Source organism: Diaphorina citri, unplaced genomic scaffold (genome assembly GCF_000475195.1).
Source record: "Diaphorina citri unplaced genomic scaffold, Diaci psyllid genome assembly version 1.1 scaffold2499, whole genome shotgun sequence".
NCBI lineage: Eukaryota > Metazoa > Arthropoda > Insecta > Hemiptera > Psyllidae > Diaphorina > Diaphorina citri.
The window spans coordinates 11,108-26,711 of NW_007379920.1; the positions used below are offsets into that span (position 1 = coordinate 11,108).

The following is a 15,604-nucleotide window of genomic DNA, read 5'->3' on the forward strand; positions in this document are numbered from 1 at the left end:
TTTGAAAAAAAAAAAAAAAAAAAAAAAAATATATATACCTATCGACAGTGACTTTAAACCCCTGAAAATTCCCGAAAAGAACTTCCACAGAATACCTACATTTGGTACATAAAAAAAAACACTTCTGTGACGATCCTTATTCCCCCACAGTTGACCCTAATGTTCAGCACATTCTGGTCAAGCTTTGATACGTGTGGTGATCAAACCCTTATTATTACCATAATATAAACTAGCTTGCAACTATGAGGGTCCCATATCAAAATCTTTATTCGATAATACACTTGAGAGCAATGAATTGGGGACAACATTTCCATTCCTTTACTCTGACAGTCTTTTCTGAATGTTTTAAAAACAATATGGGAGTTTAAACGTTTTATGGTACAACCTACTGGTACTGATGTTGTCTACATGAGGTTTGATAGAGGGAACTGTAACTGCTTAGGGTCTTATCGTCCCGAAATCGAAGAAAGAAGGAAGACAGGATAGGAGAAAGGCAGCCGTTCCGAGAACGAACATTATACCATCAGGATAAAATCCACCCCGGGCAGAAATCCCGCGACCTAACTCTTACAAAGCAGACGCACTACGATCCAAGCTAACTAGACTGGTTTTATAGGTAAGTCTATTCTCAATGGAAATAGTTTCGATATTGACAAAGTTCCCAAAGTCAATCAGCCCAGAAATTTTGAACGCGAGTGTATGTATGTCCTTGAGAAAAAGCTACCCCTCGCTACCTCGTCTCAGACAACCTCTTGTCCTAAACCTACCCTTCCGTGCACGTCTACCAGGGGAAAGGCGCCCTACACACCCTGAGTCCATTTGGCCCAAGTCCATTGCCACCTGTCCAAATCACACGATGCATGTGATCATAGCCGTTTTTAGACTGGGTAGGTATTTGCTCTACACGGCAAGTCCGTATAGATTCATAGTTTCGGGCGACAGACTTTGGACGGGCCAGATATCCAGCAGAGCCACAAAATGGAAAACATCCACTACCGATGGCCGGGCCAGCTTAACTTACCTAGATTTTGCAATTTTTGTTACGATGAGGTTTGTTTTATCTTCTGTCCATATTTTGACTTTAAATTTCGTCGTGTGTGTAGCCTCCTTAGTACCCTGTCCTGATGTTGCCCTCGGTAGTGAAAAGGGGGCGGAACTTGTCCCTGTATATCCATGCAGCCAGGTCCGTGGAGACATTCAAATTAATGGCATCTCATTTTTCATTGGCCCCTGACCCTTTCAATTCCTTGGATGCTTGGAACCCTTTGCGAATAGAGAAATGAAAAGTCCTGGCGATTCCAAAATGAAATGCCTTTACAAAGGAGATGTAATGACAAATAGAAATGCCTTTGCAAAGGAGATGTAATGACAAATAGAAATGCCTTTGCAAAGGAGATGTAATGACAAATAGAAATGCCTTTACAAAGGAGATGTAATGACAAATAGAAATGCCTTTACAAAGGAGATGTAATGACGATGGCATGGCGGTTACCGCGTTTGTCAGGTAAGCAGGAGGGCGTGGGTTCGGGAATAAACGGAATTGCATCTTAGAGATAATAATCATTTGTTTGTTTCACTTTTACAAAATATTTCACTTTTACAAATATTAAGAGATCGATAATTTTTCATTGCTAAAGAAATATCAAAGGTTGAGTGCAAAGGGCATCCACTCCTAAAATTTAATGTACCCAAAACCAAATGTCAGCCCAAAGCAATCACCCAGTTAGGACTGATGATAGGCTGTCAAAAAACACCGACCCCGTCTGGACACAGGAAAATTACGATGAAGAAGAAAAAGAAGTTAGAATTAATGAAACTTAAAACCCACATTTCACTTCGTTTGGTGTATTAACTCTTACCTTGATCATGTTCTAGAATAAACCAAAATATTTGTCCATCTTAGAGATAGGTAATATTTATTTGTTTCGCTTTTACGTAATAAGAGATCGATAAATTTTCTTGCTAAAGAAATACCAAAGGTTGAGTGCAAAGGGCATCCACTCCTAAAATTAAATGTAGCCACAAAACCAAATGTCAGCCTAAAGCAATCACCCAGCTAGGACTGATGATAGGCTGACAAAAAACACCGACCCCGTCTGGACACAGGAAAATTACGATGAAGAAGAAAAAGAAGTTGGAATTAATGAAACTTAAAACCCACATTTCACTTCGTTCGGTGTATTCACCCTTACCTTGACGTTCTGTGTTTTAACTCTTACCTTGATCATGTTCTTGAGCTCTCCATATCGGGTTATGAAGTTGCGGATGCTTTTGCTCTCAGCATATTTGGTCATGAGGTTGACGAGGGCTTTCTTGGCAATGTCGTAGCTGTCTTCCAGACGTACCCGTACTGCTCTCAGTCTTTCGTTCGTTTCTATGACTTCTTCCTTGGTTTGACCACCTGGAAACAAAAGGGTATCTTTGGGGTTAAAAATACATAAACTAATCCAAAAAATACATTATCTACTTCTCTTCCTTTAGGATAAGGATAGTAAAAAATAGCTCCACCTTGTAAGCGCCTAGCGCAAGGGTTTCCAACCTTCGAGAGCCTGCGGGCCGCATGAGAACCGTGTAATGACAAATAGAAATGCCTTTACAAAGGAGATGTAATGACAAATAGAAATGCCTTTACAAAGGAGATGTAATGACAAATAGAAAAGCCTTTGCAAAGGAGATGTCGTGAAATGTCTTTTCAGAACAGGTGTATCCAAAATTAGATCCGCTTGAAGAGAGGCTTTGGTACCCCCTGGCCCCCCTGGATCACCCTCAGGTGCTCAGGGCCCTTAGGGGTTCGCAAGGTCTGTTTCTTTCTCCTAAGAATGGTCAGGCTAGAACTCTACATAAAGGTCAAGATATTTTTTTGACTTTTTGAGCTCTCTCTGTTGGCTGAATTGAAAGGATTAGGAAAACTTTATTATACTCTGTCTCACTCCTTCCCGTTTTCTTTCCCTCTCTCTCTCTCTCATTCCTTTTGCATATTCCTCTTCCCTCTCTTCATCTCCGTCTCTCTCCCTTTCAATTTTATTCATCTGCTTCTTTTTCCCCTTCTCTCTTATTGCTCTTCTCCCTCCCTCTTTTTATCTCCTCTCTTCTCCCTCCTTTTTATTTCCTCTCTTCTCCCTCCTCCTTTTTATTTCCTCTCTTCTCCCTCCTTCTTTTTATTTCCTCTCTTCTCCCTCCTTCTTTTTATTTCCTCTCTTCTTCCTCCTTCTCTTTATTTCCTCTCTTCTCCCTCCTTCTTTTTATTTCCTCTCTTCTTCCTCCTTCTTTTTATTTCCTCTCTTCTCCCTCCTTCTTTTTATTTCCTCTCTTCTCCCTCCTTCTTTTTATTTCCTCTCTTCTCCTCCTTTTTATTTCCTCTCGTCTCCCTCCTTCTTTTTATTTCCTCTCTTCTCCCTCCTTCTTTTTATTTCCTCTCTTCTCCTCCTTTTTATTTCCTCTCGTCTCCCTCCTTCTCTTTATTTCCTCTCTTCTCCCTCCTTCTTTTTATTTCCTCTCTTCTCCCTCCTTCTTTTTATTTCCTCTCGTCTCCCTCCTTCTTTTTATTTCCTCTCTTCTCCCTCCTTCTTTTTATTTCCTCTCCTCCCTCCTTCTTTTTATTTCCTCTCTTCTCCCTCCTTCTTTTTATTTCCTCTCTTCTCCCTCCTTCTTTTTATTTCCTCTCTTCTCCCTCCTTCTTTTTATTTCCTCTCTTCTCCCTCCTTCTTTTTATTTCCTCTCTTCTCCCTCCTTCTTTTTATTTCCTCTCGTCTCCCTTTCTTTTTATTTCCTCTCTTCTCCTCCTCCTCCTTCTTTTTATTTCCTCTCTTCTCCCTCTTTCTCTTTATTTCCTCTCTTCTCCCTCCTTCTTTTTATTTCCTCTCTTCTCCCTCCTTCTTTTTATTTCCTCTCGTCTCCCTCCTTCTTTTTATTTCCTCTCTTCTCCCTCCTTCTTTTTATTTCCTCTCTTCCCCTCCTCCTTTTTATTTCCTCTCTTCTCCCTCCTTCTTTTTATTTCCTCTCGTCTCCCTCCATCTTTTTATTTCCTCTCTTCCCCTCCTCCTTTTCCTTGACCTCCATATCAAAATGTCTCCATGTTTATGCAAGTGAAAACCTGGAAGAAAAACCTGTAGCAAAGAATCTGCATGACGGTATGAAACTTATTTTTTTTAGTCTAACCCAGTGGTTCTCAAACTTTTTTTTGCATAGCGCCCCCCTTGGGCATATTCTCATTTTTTTTCACGCCAAAAATACATTAAACTAATCCAAAAAATACATTATCTACTTCTCTTCCTTTATGATAAGGATAGTAAAAAATAGCTCCACCTTGTAAGCGCCTAGCGCAAGGGTTTCCAACCTTCGAGAGCCTGCGGGCCGCATGACCGCATGAGAACCACACGGAGTGCTTGCGGGCTGCTGGGTTTAACTTTAACAACATAATTTATAAAGTTATGAAATAGGTAACTACAAAACTTATTACCTTTATATGATACAATGGATACACGTTCCGGTTTTGATCTTATCCGACGAACCACACGGAGTGCTTGCGGGCTGCTGGGTTCAACTTTAACAACATAATATATACATAGGTACTAAAAGTAGGTATAGGTACAGTTGCCTAGCGCCTGTCGTGGGTTCTATTCCTACCCGGAACATTCCTTTATTTTAAACAGATAAGGTTCGTTCTTGGAACGTCTCCTATCCTGTTCCGTGTTCTCCTTCTTTCTTTGGGGCTCTAAGAATTATGCCTTTCCGACACTAATAATACACCTCGATAAATTTTGTCTTCACTTGGACTCGAACCCCCAGACTGTGCCAACCATTACCATCAAGGTTCTTATTCCTTTTTTCCATTACTCCTTTTTATTATTTACAACCTGTAAGGTTCTTGTTACACCTGCTTCGGGAAATTTACCTCCCAGCTAAAAGCCTATGCTTGTTTTTGAACAACCGGAACGTCTCCTATCCTGTTCCGTGTTCTCCTTCTTTCTTTGGGGCTATAAGAATTATTCCTTTCCGACACTAATACACCTCGATAAATTTTGTCTTCACTTGGACTCGAACCCCCAGACTGTGCCAACCATTACTATCAAGGTTCTTATATTTAACTTTCCATTATTTTTTTACTTTCTATTATTATTTACAACCTGTAAGGTTCTTGTTACACCTGCTTCGGGAAATTTACCTCCCAGCTAAAAGCCTATGCTTGTTTTTGAACAACCTGGAGTGCATGATTACATGGGAGATAGGGATATATCGGCGCTTATGAAACAAAACCACCCAACGAGATTTTTTCATGAGAGTGCGTAAAGTAAAAACTGAAACTGATTATTATTAGTTTTTTTTTTTAAGAGGAAACTAGCTGTAAGTAAGTAACTAAGTACCTGACAACAAAGGTCTTATCGTCCCGAAATAGAAGGAGGACATGCTAAAAAAAAAGCCGGCCATTCCGAGAACGAACCTCATCTGTTTGAGATAAAGTTAGCCCTGGACGGAAATTCAACGCGAAAACTAGAGCTTACAAGTTTGCTACAAGCTATGTAGGCTGGAGCGTCGGGAATTTGAACATTATTTTAACTTTTTGTAAAGGGGGAAAAGGTCGATAAGGCCTATTGTTTCCTAAGGGCCGATACCTGTGTATTTCATACGGGTGCCCAGTGTCCATCCCATGACCCCGTACTACGGGGTCCGTAGTATAGTGGTAGGGGAAAGCGGCGCTCCCTTGTAGTAAAAGTGATAGGGCAGAGCGGGGCTTGTGAAAATGAAAATGTGCAAAAGATGTTTTCCCTACTCTCCCGGTCTTTGCAGGTTTGGGTGCCCAGTGTCCATCGCATGACCCCGTACTACGGGGTCCGTAGTATAATGGTAGGGGAAAGCGGAGCTCCATGACCCTCGTAGTAAAAGTGATAGGGCAGAGCGGGGCTTGTGAAAATGAAAATGTGCAAAAGATAATTTTCCTACTCTCCCGGTCTTTGCAGGTTTTCCACGGCATAAATTTTGTGTTAATCTAAATTTATCTCTTTTGTGCCTTTCACGCCGGGGCGCGTGCCTTTCACGTAGGGCGGTCAAAGTGCGATGACCTAAGGCATCATTTCCAATTTTCCATTCGGAAACTGAGACGATTTCCCCTTTTTCTGAGGCTCATTTCCCCTCTTATTGTAAAAGAAAATAAGGGAATTAGTTCAACCACTAGAGGGCGTGGTAGCGCCTGCATTAAACAATTGGAAATTCAAAAGATGGCGCATTAACGATCAGTGTCAGTTGAAAGTTGGAATTTCGTTCGTTCATTTATTTTATTTACCTACATGGATTACAAGAGATGTTTCGACACACATTACATGTACACTTTACATCCTCAGACCTGAGCTTTGAACCCAGACAACATACGGGTGCCCAGTGTCCATCCCATGACCCCGTACTACGAGGTCCGTAGTATAATGGTAGGGGGAAGCGGGGCTCCATGACCCTCGTAGTAAAAGTGATAGGGCAGAGCGGGGCTTGTGAAAATGAAAATGTGCAAAAGATGTTTTCCCTACTCTCCCGGTCTTTGCAGGTTTTCCACGGCATAAATTTTGTGTTAATCTAAATTTATCTCTTTTGTGCCTTTCACGCCGGGGCGGTCAAAGTGCGATGACCTAAGGTATATCATTTCCATTCGGAAACTGAGACGATTTCCCCTTTTTCTGAGACTCATTTCCCCTCTTATTGTAAAAGAAAATAAGGGAATTAGTTCAACCACTAGGGGGCGTGGTAGCGCCTGCATTAAACAATTGGAATTGAAAATTCAAAAGATGGCGCATTAACGACCAGTGATCAGTGTCAGTTGAAAGTTGGAATTTCGTTCGCTCATTTATTGTATTTACCTACATGGATTACAAGAGATGTTTCGACACACATTACATGTACACTTTACATCCTCAGACCTGAGCTTTGAACCCAGACAAACTTGGAAATTATGGTTAGGTTTCACCCTGTAAATATGTAGGCCCAGACATAGCATGAAAATCCTTTGCTATATTCCTCCCGCATTTAATCTCACAGAATCCCACAGGGGACCACACTAGGGCCCCAAAAGTCTCCGGATTTCTCAAGGAAAAATATCAACACAGAAAAAAAAAAAAAAAAAAAAAAAAAAAAAAAAAAAAAAAAAAAAAGTTAAACAAAATAGGTATCACCTGTAAATATGTAGGCCCAGACATAGCATGAAAATCCTTTGCTATTTTCCTCCCGCATTTGATCTCACAGAATCCCACAGGGGACCACACTAGGGCCCCAAAAGTTGGATTTTTCAAGGAAAAATATCGACACAGAAAAAACAAAGGTTGACACTAATCCAAGCCTTCCCGTCACACAGAGACTTTTAACAATAAAAAGTCTAGATTACTCAGGACTTTGTTCAAAATGACAGTAGCCTGCTAGAAGTCCTTAGAACTCGGAAAGCAGATACGGATTTAAGACTTTAAGGAGGCTTATTTGAATTTTTGGGGAGGATAAAAATGAAATGCTTATATCGAGAAGGAGGTGTAAAAAGTTTGAAAATACGAGTTTGCAATTTGGCCATACTGTAATACCTATACATGTTATACGGGGTGATTAACATTAGAATAATAATACAGGGTGTACTCACTGGCAGTCCCCTCGTCCTTCACGTCCTGGACTATTCTTCGAACACTTTGGGTGAATTTTCCGACGAGATTGACCCCTGAAACAAGAAAGGAAAATGATATATCAGATACATAAGTAATACAAACTATACAAACATGCCTACATATTATAAAATCTACCATCCATAAAAAAACATTGAAAATCCAGCCTGAAAACAAAGCTTGAAAAGATTTTCTTGCGAAGAAAGGAGGAAATCGCTGTAAGAATGAAAAGAAGAAAGAGGAGGTAGAAGAAGGGAGAATATAGAAGCAGAATATAAGGAGAATAAGAAAAAATAGAAAGGAGGTATTAAGGAGAAGAATTAGGGAAGAATTTGAAGAAGTAGTAAAAAGAGGAGGAAAGGGAGGAGAATAAGTAGGAGAAGGAGCAGAAGAAGAAGAAGAAGAAGAAGAAGAAGAAGAAGAAGAAGAAGAAGAAGACTAAGAAGAAGAATGTGAAAAAGAAGAAGAGGAAGGTGAAGAAAACCCGATAGAAATCCCTTCTCATCCCTGGGGAAAAAGAAAGCAAGCAGTCTAGAACTCCCACCCAGATGATGAGAATGATATATCAGAAACATAAGTAATACAAACTACAAACATGCCTACATATTATAAAATCTACCATCCATAAAAAACATTGAAAATCCAGCCTGAAAACAAAGCTTGAAAAGATTTTCTTGCGAAGAAAGAAGGAAATCGCTGTAAGAATGAAAAGAAGAAAGAGGAAGAAGAAGGAGGGAGAATATAGAAGCAGAATATAAGGAGAATAAGAAAAAATAGAAAGGAGGTATTAAGAAGAAGAATTAGGGAAGAATTTGAAGAAGTAGTAAAAAGAGGAGGAAAGGGAGGAGAATAAGTAGGAGAAGGAGCAGAAGAAGAAGAAGAAGAAGAAGAAGAAGAAGAAGAAGAAGAAGAAGAAGAAGAAGAAGAAGAAGAATGTGAAAAAGAAGAAGAGGAAGGTGAAGAAAACCCGATAGAAATCCATTCTCATCCCTGGGGAAAAAGAAAGCAAGCAGTCTAGAACTCCCACCCAGATGACAAGTGGAGTGAAATTTGTTTTTAATATCAACTACAAGATGGAGTAAGTCGAATATTTCATTAGAGTCAATATAAATACAAACAGAGGAAAATAGTGGCGGTCGTTGCAGGGAGTCCCGGGTTCGATTCCCGACAGAGGCGAAGTTTTTTGGTGATATAAATGGGGGCAAAATCCACTCAACCTCATGAGAACCTTATTGAAAGGGATTGTTCTGATATTATTAACTTTTTTTGTCAATTGCTCATAAACTATAAATGCCTAAGAGATAATTCAACTTGGTCTACAAAATTGATGATTTTTTTCGGAAATATTCATCAGCACGAACAAAATTACCTAAAGTAGGAAGGAATTGAACTCGCGGACCTCTGTGACCTTTGTACTTTTTATTTCCTCTCTTCTCCCTCCTCCTTTTTATTTCCTCTCTTCTCCCTCCTTCTTTTTATTTCCTCTCGTCTCCCTCCTTCTTTTTATTTCCTCTCTTCTCCCTCCTCCTTTTTATTTCCTCTCTTCTCCCTCCTCCTTTTTATTTCCTCTCTTCTCCCTCCTTCTTTTTATTTCCTCTCTTCTCCCTCCTTCTTCTTTTTATTTCCTCTCTTCTCCTCCTCCTCCTTCTTTTTATTTCCTCTCTTCTCCTCCTTTTTATTTCCTCTCTTCTCCTCCTTTTTATTTCCTCTCGTCTCCCTCCTTCTTCTTTTTATTTCCTCTCTTCTCCTCCTCCTCCTCCTTCTTTTTATTTCCTCTCTTCTCCTCCTTTTTATTTCCTCTCTTCTCCTCCTCCTTTTTATTTCCTCTCCCTCCTCCTTTTTATTTCCTCTCTCCTCCCTCCTTCTTTTTATTTCCTCTCTTCTCCCTCCTTCTTTTTATTTCCTCTCGTCTCCCTCCTTCTTTTTATTGCCTCTCTTCTCCCTCCTTCTTTTTATTTCCTCTCTTCTCCTCCTCCTTTTTATTTCCTCTCTTCTCCCTCCTCCTTTTCCTTGACCTCCATCCTCCATATCAAAATGTCTCCATGTTTATGCAAGTGAAAACCTGGAAGAAAGACCTGTAGGTATTAAGAATCTGACGGCATGAAACTTTTTTTTTTTTTATTTGTCTAACCCAGTGGTTCTCAAACTTTTTTTTGCATAGCGCCCCCTTTGGGCATATTCTCATTTTTTTCACGCCATAAGGGAATTAGTTCAACCACTAGGTGGCGTGGTAGCGCCTGCATTAAACAATTTATTGGAATTGGAAATTCAAAAGATGGCGCATCAACGACCAGTGATCAGTGTCAGTTGAAAGTTGGAATTTCGTTCGTTCATTTATTGTTCGTACAAGAGATGTTTCGACACACAGTACATGTACACTTCACATCCTCAGACCTGAGCTTTGAACAAACTTGAAAATTACGGTTAGGTATCACCTGTAAATATGTAGGCCCAGACATAGCTTGAAAATCCTTTGCTATTTTCCCCTGCATTTGATCTCACAGAATCCCACAGGGGACCACACTAGGGCCCCAAAAGTTGGATTTTTCAAGGAAAAATATCGACACAGAAAAAAACAAAGGTTGACACTTATCCAAGCCTTCCCGTCACACAGAGACTTTTAACAATAAAAAGTCTAAATTACTCAGGACTTTGTTCAAAATGACAGTAGCCTGCTAGAAGTCCTTGGAACTCGGAAAGCAGATACGGATATAAGACTTTAAGGAAGCTTATTTGAATTTTTGGGGAGGATAAAAATGAAACGCTTATATCGAGAAGGAGATGTAAAAAGTTTGAAAATACGAGTTTGCTATTTGGCCATACTGTAATAGCTATACCTGTTATACGGGGTGATTAACATTAGAATAATAATAATACAGGGTGTACTCACTGGCAGTCCCCTCGTCCTTCACGTCCTGGACTATTCTTCGAACACTTTGGGTGAATTTTCCGACGAGATTGACCCCTGAAACAAGAAATGAGAATGATATATCAGAAACATAAGTAATACAAACTACAAACATGCCTACATATTATAAAATCTACCATCCATAAAAAACATTGAAAATCCAGCCTGAAAACAAAGCTTGAAAAGATTTTCTTGCGAAGAAAGGAGGAAATCGCTGTAAGAATGAAAAGAAGAAAGAGGAGGTAGAAGAAGGGAGAATATAGAAGCAGAATATAAGGAGAATAAGAAAAAATAGAAAGGAGGTATTAAGGAGAAGAATTAGGGAAGAATTTGAAGAAGTAGTAAAAAGAGGAGGAAAGGGAGGAGAATAAGTAGGAGAAGGAGCAGAAGAAGAAGAAGAAGAAGAAGAAGAAGAAGAAGAAGAAGAAGAAGAAGACTAAGAAGAAGAATGTGAAAAAGAAGAAGAGGAAGGTGAAGAAAACCCGATAGAAATCCCTTCTCATCCCTGGGGAAAAAGAAAGCAAGCAGTCTAGAACTCCCACCCAGATGACAAGTGGAGTGAAATTTGTTTTTAATATCAACTACAAGATGGAGTAAGTCGAATATTTCATTAGAGTCAATATAAATACAAACAGAGGAAAATAGTGGCGGTCGTTGCAGGGAGTCCCGGGTTCGATTCCCGACAGAGGCGAAGTTTTTTGGTGATATAAATGGGGGCAAAATCCACTCAACCTCATGAGAACCTTATTGAAAGGGATTGTTCTGATATTATTAACTTTTTTTGTCAATTGCTCATAAACTATAAATGCCTAAGAGATAATTCAACTTCGTCTTTCCTCTCCTATTTCTCCTCTCCCCTCCTTTCTCTTCCTCCTACTTCTTTATTTTCTTCTAACATCTCTCCTCATTTCAAATTTTTCTCCAACTCGTTTTTTCCTCGTTTTTCTTTTTCTCTCTTCATCTCTCTCTCCTCCTTCCCTCTTCTTTCTCCTTCTCCCCTTGTTCCCTAGTTATCTTCCATTGTTCTGTACTTCTCTTTATCCTATTTTTCCCTTCAGAAAGTTTCTTTTCTTTTTCTACTTTTTTTTTCGTTTTCATTTCCTTTTTACAATTTCTTTCCTTGTACAACGAGAGTTTCTTTTTACTTTATTTTCTCTTGCATGGAGTTCTGAGGCTCTTCTTTCTCCCGGGTTTCTCCTCCTCCTTTTCTTCCTTCTTCCCCTCTTTCTCCTTCTTTTCCTCGCTTCCTTTCCTCCTCTTACTCTTTCTCTTCCTTCTTCTTCTCCTCCTTTTCCCTCATCTTACTTTCTTATTGGGAAAGTTTTTCGTTCATATTAACTCCATCATTTTCATTTGAAAATCTTCAATTAAGTACAAGTAAATGAACTTTTTCACTCTTTTCCTTTTCCATTCTTATTTTTACTTCCATTGGTGAACGTGGTAATCATTTGGATGGGTGACTTTCTTGTCCTAATAGGCTACCTGGGCAGTGTTTCATAAAATACCTGGCCCGTGTTTCATAGAAGTCTTGTTTTACAGGGATTGGTCTCTTATTGCAAGAAAATTTCACAATCTCCTGCCTGTAACGAGTTGGGAGGTCAACTCCTCCCCCTCATTATACCTTTTTTATCTCTCTCTCTCTCTCTCTCTCCCTCTCTCTCTCTCTCTCTCTCTCTCTCTCTCTCCCTATGGTTAATCTCAAAAATCTCAAAGGGCAGAGTGAGTACCCTTAAATTATACCTAAATAAAGATGAGGAAAATTTTGAGGAAAAAAAAAAGAGGCCAGGATGTAAACAAGGAAAAAATAAAATAACAAATAATGAAAGGGAAATTGAAAAATAATATCTTCTTCTTTTCTCTCTCCTGCTCCTCTTCTTATTCTTCTTCTGCTCAAAGTTTGCCTTACTTGTTATCAAACCAAGCATGTTTTTTTTATCAAGGGTATAATGTAATAAAGAAAGCATTTGTCAGAGAGTTTAGTCAACTTGCTTTATTTCACACACTTTATCCTCCCCATAAGATGCTTAAATTTGACAGTGAGGAGAAAAAGAAAGAGAAGAAGAAGAAGAAAAAAGGGAAAGAGAAGGAGAAGAAAAAGCAGAAGAAGGAGCGGATGAAGGGAGAAGAAAAGAAGAAGGTAAAGGGAGAGAAGAAGAATAAAAAGGAGGAGGAGAAGGTGGAGGAGGAGGAGAAGGTACAGTAGGAGGAGGAGGAGGAGGAGAAGAAGAAGGAAAAAAGCAGAAGAATCCACGTTCTAACCTCTGTCTCTTCTTGTCTTGTCCTCTTCCTTCTCCTCTTCTAACTCATCCTTCTTTTTCTCCTCTCCCCTCCTTTCTTTTCCTCCTACTTCTTATTCTAACATCTCTCCTCCTTTCAAATTTTTCTCCAACTCGATTTTCCTCGTTTTTAGCCCGTCCTTCTTTTATTATTACGATAGTAATAAAAAAAGGTATGAGGGACGGGCTATTGTATTCGCTTCGGTGTCGTCTGTCGGTCTGTCTGTCTGTCCCCATAGAAGGACTTATCCAAACCTGGTCGACCTATATATCAAATTAAAGGTCTTTTTACCAGAAATTAAAGGTCTTTTTACCAGGATGAAAGGTCTTTTTACCAGGATGGTGGTGGGGGATTTTTTTCACATTTTCTCACACAAATGAGATCTGATCTTGAAATTTGTCGCGATGACCTATGAACTCAAAGCGAGAAAATTTTAGATAACACTTAAGTCGTTAATTTAAGACCGGTTTTAGCGTCACCTATGTTAGGCTACGCCGAGCAAGGCCAATAAATGGATGGGTGACTTAAACCTTATACTGGGAATAAAGGGAGAACGGGCTCTAGTTTTGATTTTAAATCATTACATGAAAGTAAAATCGAAAAATCAAATCAAGAATAATAATAAACTGAATATTAAACAAATTAGTAGGTACATAGGTACTGATTTTCTCTAATCACGATCGAATAAACTACGGGCTAAAAAATTCCCGGAGGGACGGGCCCATATGTAGGTACTGATTTTCTCTAATCACTACGGGCTAAAAAATTCCCGGAGGGACGGACCCTGCTTGTTTAATTAACGCATATACTGATTTTCTCCAATCACGATCGAATAAACTACGGGCTAAAAAATTCCCGGAGGGACGGACCCAGCTTGTTCTTTTCGTCTTTCCTCTTCTATTTCTCCTCTCCTCTCCTTTCTCTTCCTCCTACTTCTTTATTTTCTTCTTACATCTCTCCTCCTTTCAAATTTTTCTCGAACTCGTTTTTTCCTCGTTTTTCTTTTTCTCTCTTCATCTCTCTCCTCCTTCCCTCTTCTTTCTCCTTCTCCCCTTGTTCCACAGTTATCTTCCATTGTTCTGTACTTCTCTTTATCCTATTTTTCCCTTCAGAAAGTTTCTTTCTACTTTTTTTTTCGTTTTCATTTCCTTTTTACAATTTCTTTCCTTGTACAACGAGAGTTTCTTTTTAGTTTATTTTCTCTTGCATGGAGTTCTGGGGCTCTTCTTTCTCCCGGGTTCCTTCTCCTCCCCTTCCTCTTCCTCTTTCTCTTCCTTCTTCTTCTCCTCCTTTTCCCTCATCTTACTTTCTTATTGGGAAAGTTTTTCGTTCATATTAACTCCATCATTTTCATTTGAAAATCTTCAATTAAGTACAAGTAAATGAACTTTTTCACTCTTTTCCTTTTCCATTCTTATTTTTACTTCCATTGGTGAACGTGGTAATCATTTGGATGGGTGACTTTCTTGTCCTAATAGGCTACCTGGGCAGTGTTTCATAAAATACCTGGCCCGTGTTTCATAGAAGTCTTGTTTTACAGGGATTGGTCTCTTATTGCAAGAAAATTTCACAATCTCCTGCCTGTAACGAGTTGGGAGGTCAACTCCTCCCCCTCATTATACCTTTTTTATCTCTCTCTCTCTCTCTCTCTCCCTCTCTCTCTCTCTCTCTCTCTCTCTCTCTCCCTCTATGGTTAAGGTCACACCGGATAATTAGGAGGGCGTGAATTATAATTGAGGCCGAACAAGTTATAGGACTTATATGTATAGGGTTTTATCCTCAACATTGTTTGAAAAATTGAACATAATATACAGGGTGGTTCGTGATTTGCGAACCACGCTTATATCTCAGAAACGGCTGGGAATTAAGGAATGAAATAAACGGCATCATATTATAGCTATTGTTTACCTCTGAATTTCTGATGATACTGAATTAGATATTATGTACATATATCGTGGAATTGTATAGGTACATGGTAGGTACATTAGAAAGCTCCTTATCTAAATCATGAATTGGGTATTTTGTGGTATTAATACACAAATTTTGTGTTGCTGGAGCTGAAAGTCTTACAATTTTTAGTCACATTATTGATAAGATTTTCTTTTAACTATACAGTCTATGTATACTCCCTAGTGTCTGGTGTTCCTTGCTCCCTGATATTCACTGGTCCAAGTGTACCTACGTGTAGGTGTTTTTAATCTCATTACGATTACACCGAGCAATGTTTAGCTGTCTAGACACTGATGTTGAAATTAGAAGCGGAAAGAATAAAAGCGAGAGGTATTTTTTTTTCCATTTGTGGATTTTTTAGGTGCGGAGAAAAATAAAAGCGAGAGGTTTTTCTAATATTACCTACCTAGTTTTTCTAATTGTGGAGGTATTTTTTTCTACCTTACCTCCCTCAGTGGTGTAGTGTGGTCACACCAGATAATTAGGAGGGCGTGAATTATAATTGAGGCCGAACAAGTTATAGGACTTATACGTATGCAATATGTATAGGGTTTTATCCTCAACATTGTTTGAAAAATTGAACACATTAGATAGGTATTTTGAACCACTTGTTTCACAGCCTCAAAATGTCCAGGGCAACAAGTAGAGAGGTTAGTGAGTGTGTGGAAAAACAAGAAGAAGAAGAAGAAGAAGAAGAAGAAGAAGAAGAAGGAAAGGGAAAAAATGATAATATTGTGCCAACAAAAGAATGGATGGAAAAATGGGAAGGGATTGCTATTATGGAGGAATAGGAGGAGGAGGAGGAGGAGGAGGAGGAGGAGGAGAAGAAGGAGGAGAAGAGGGT

At 39.3% G+C, this 15,604-nt stretch overlaps 1 protein-coding gene across 1 annotated transcript in view; it reads right to left on the bottom strand.

The window, feature by feature from the left end:
• The window catches only part of LOC103519040, a gene marked incomplete at its 5' end in the record, with an annotated part of 11,617 nt that extends 1,027 nt beyond the window's left edge, over positions 1-10,590 (bottom strand). Inside the window, 3 exons of the mRNA XM_026830665.1 lie at positions 2,220-2,401; positions 7,607-7,681; positions 10,516-10,590. Of these exons, the coding sequence (XP_026686466.1) occupies positions 2,220-2,401; positions 7,607-7,681; positions 10,516-10,590 (332 nt within the window). The remainder of the gene's footprint in view (positions 1-2,219; positions 2,402-7,606; positions 7,682-10,515) is intronic.
• Between the last annotated feature and the right edge of the window lie 5,014 nt (positions 10,591-15,604).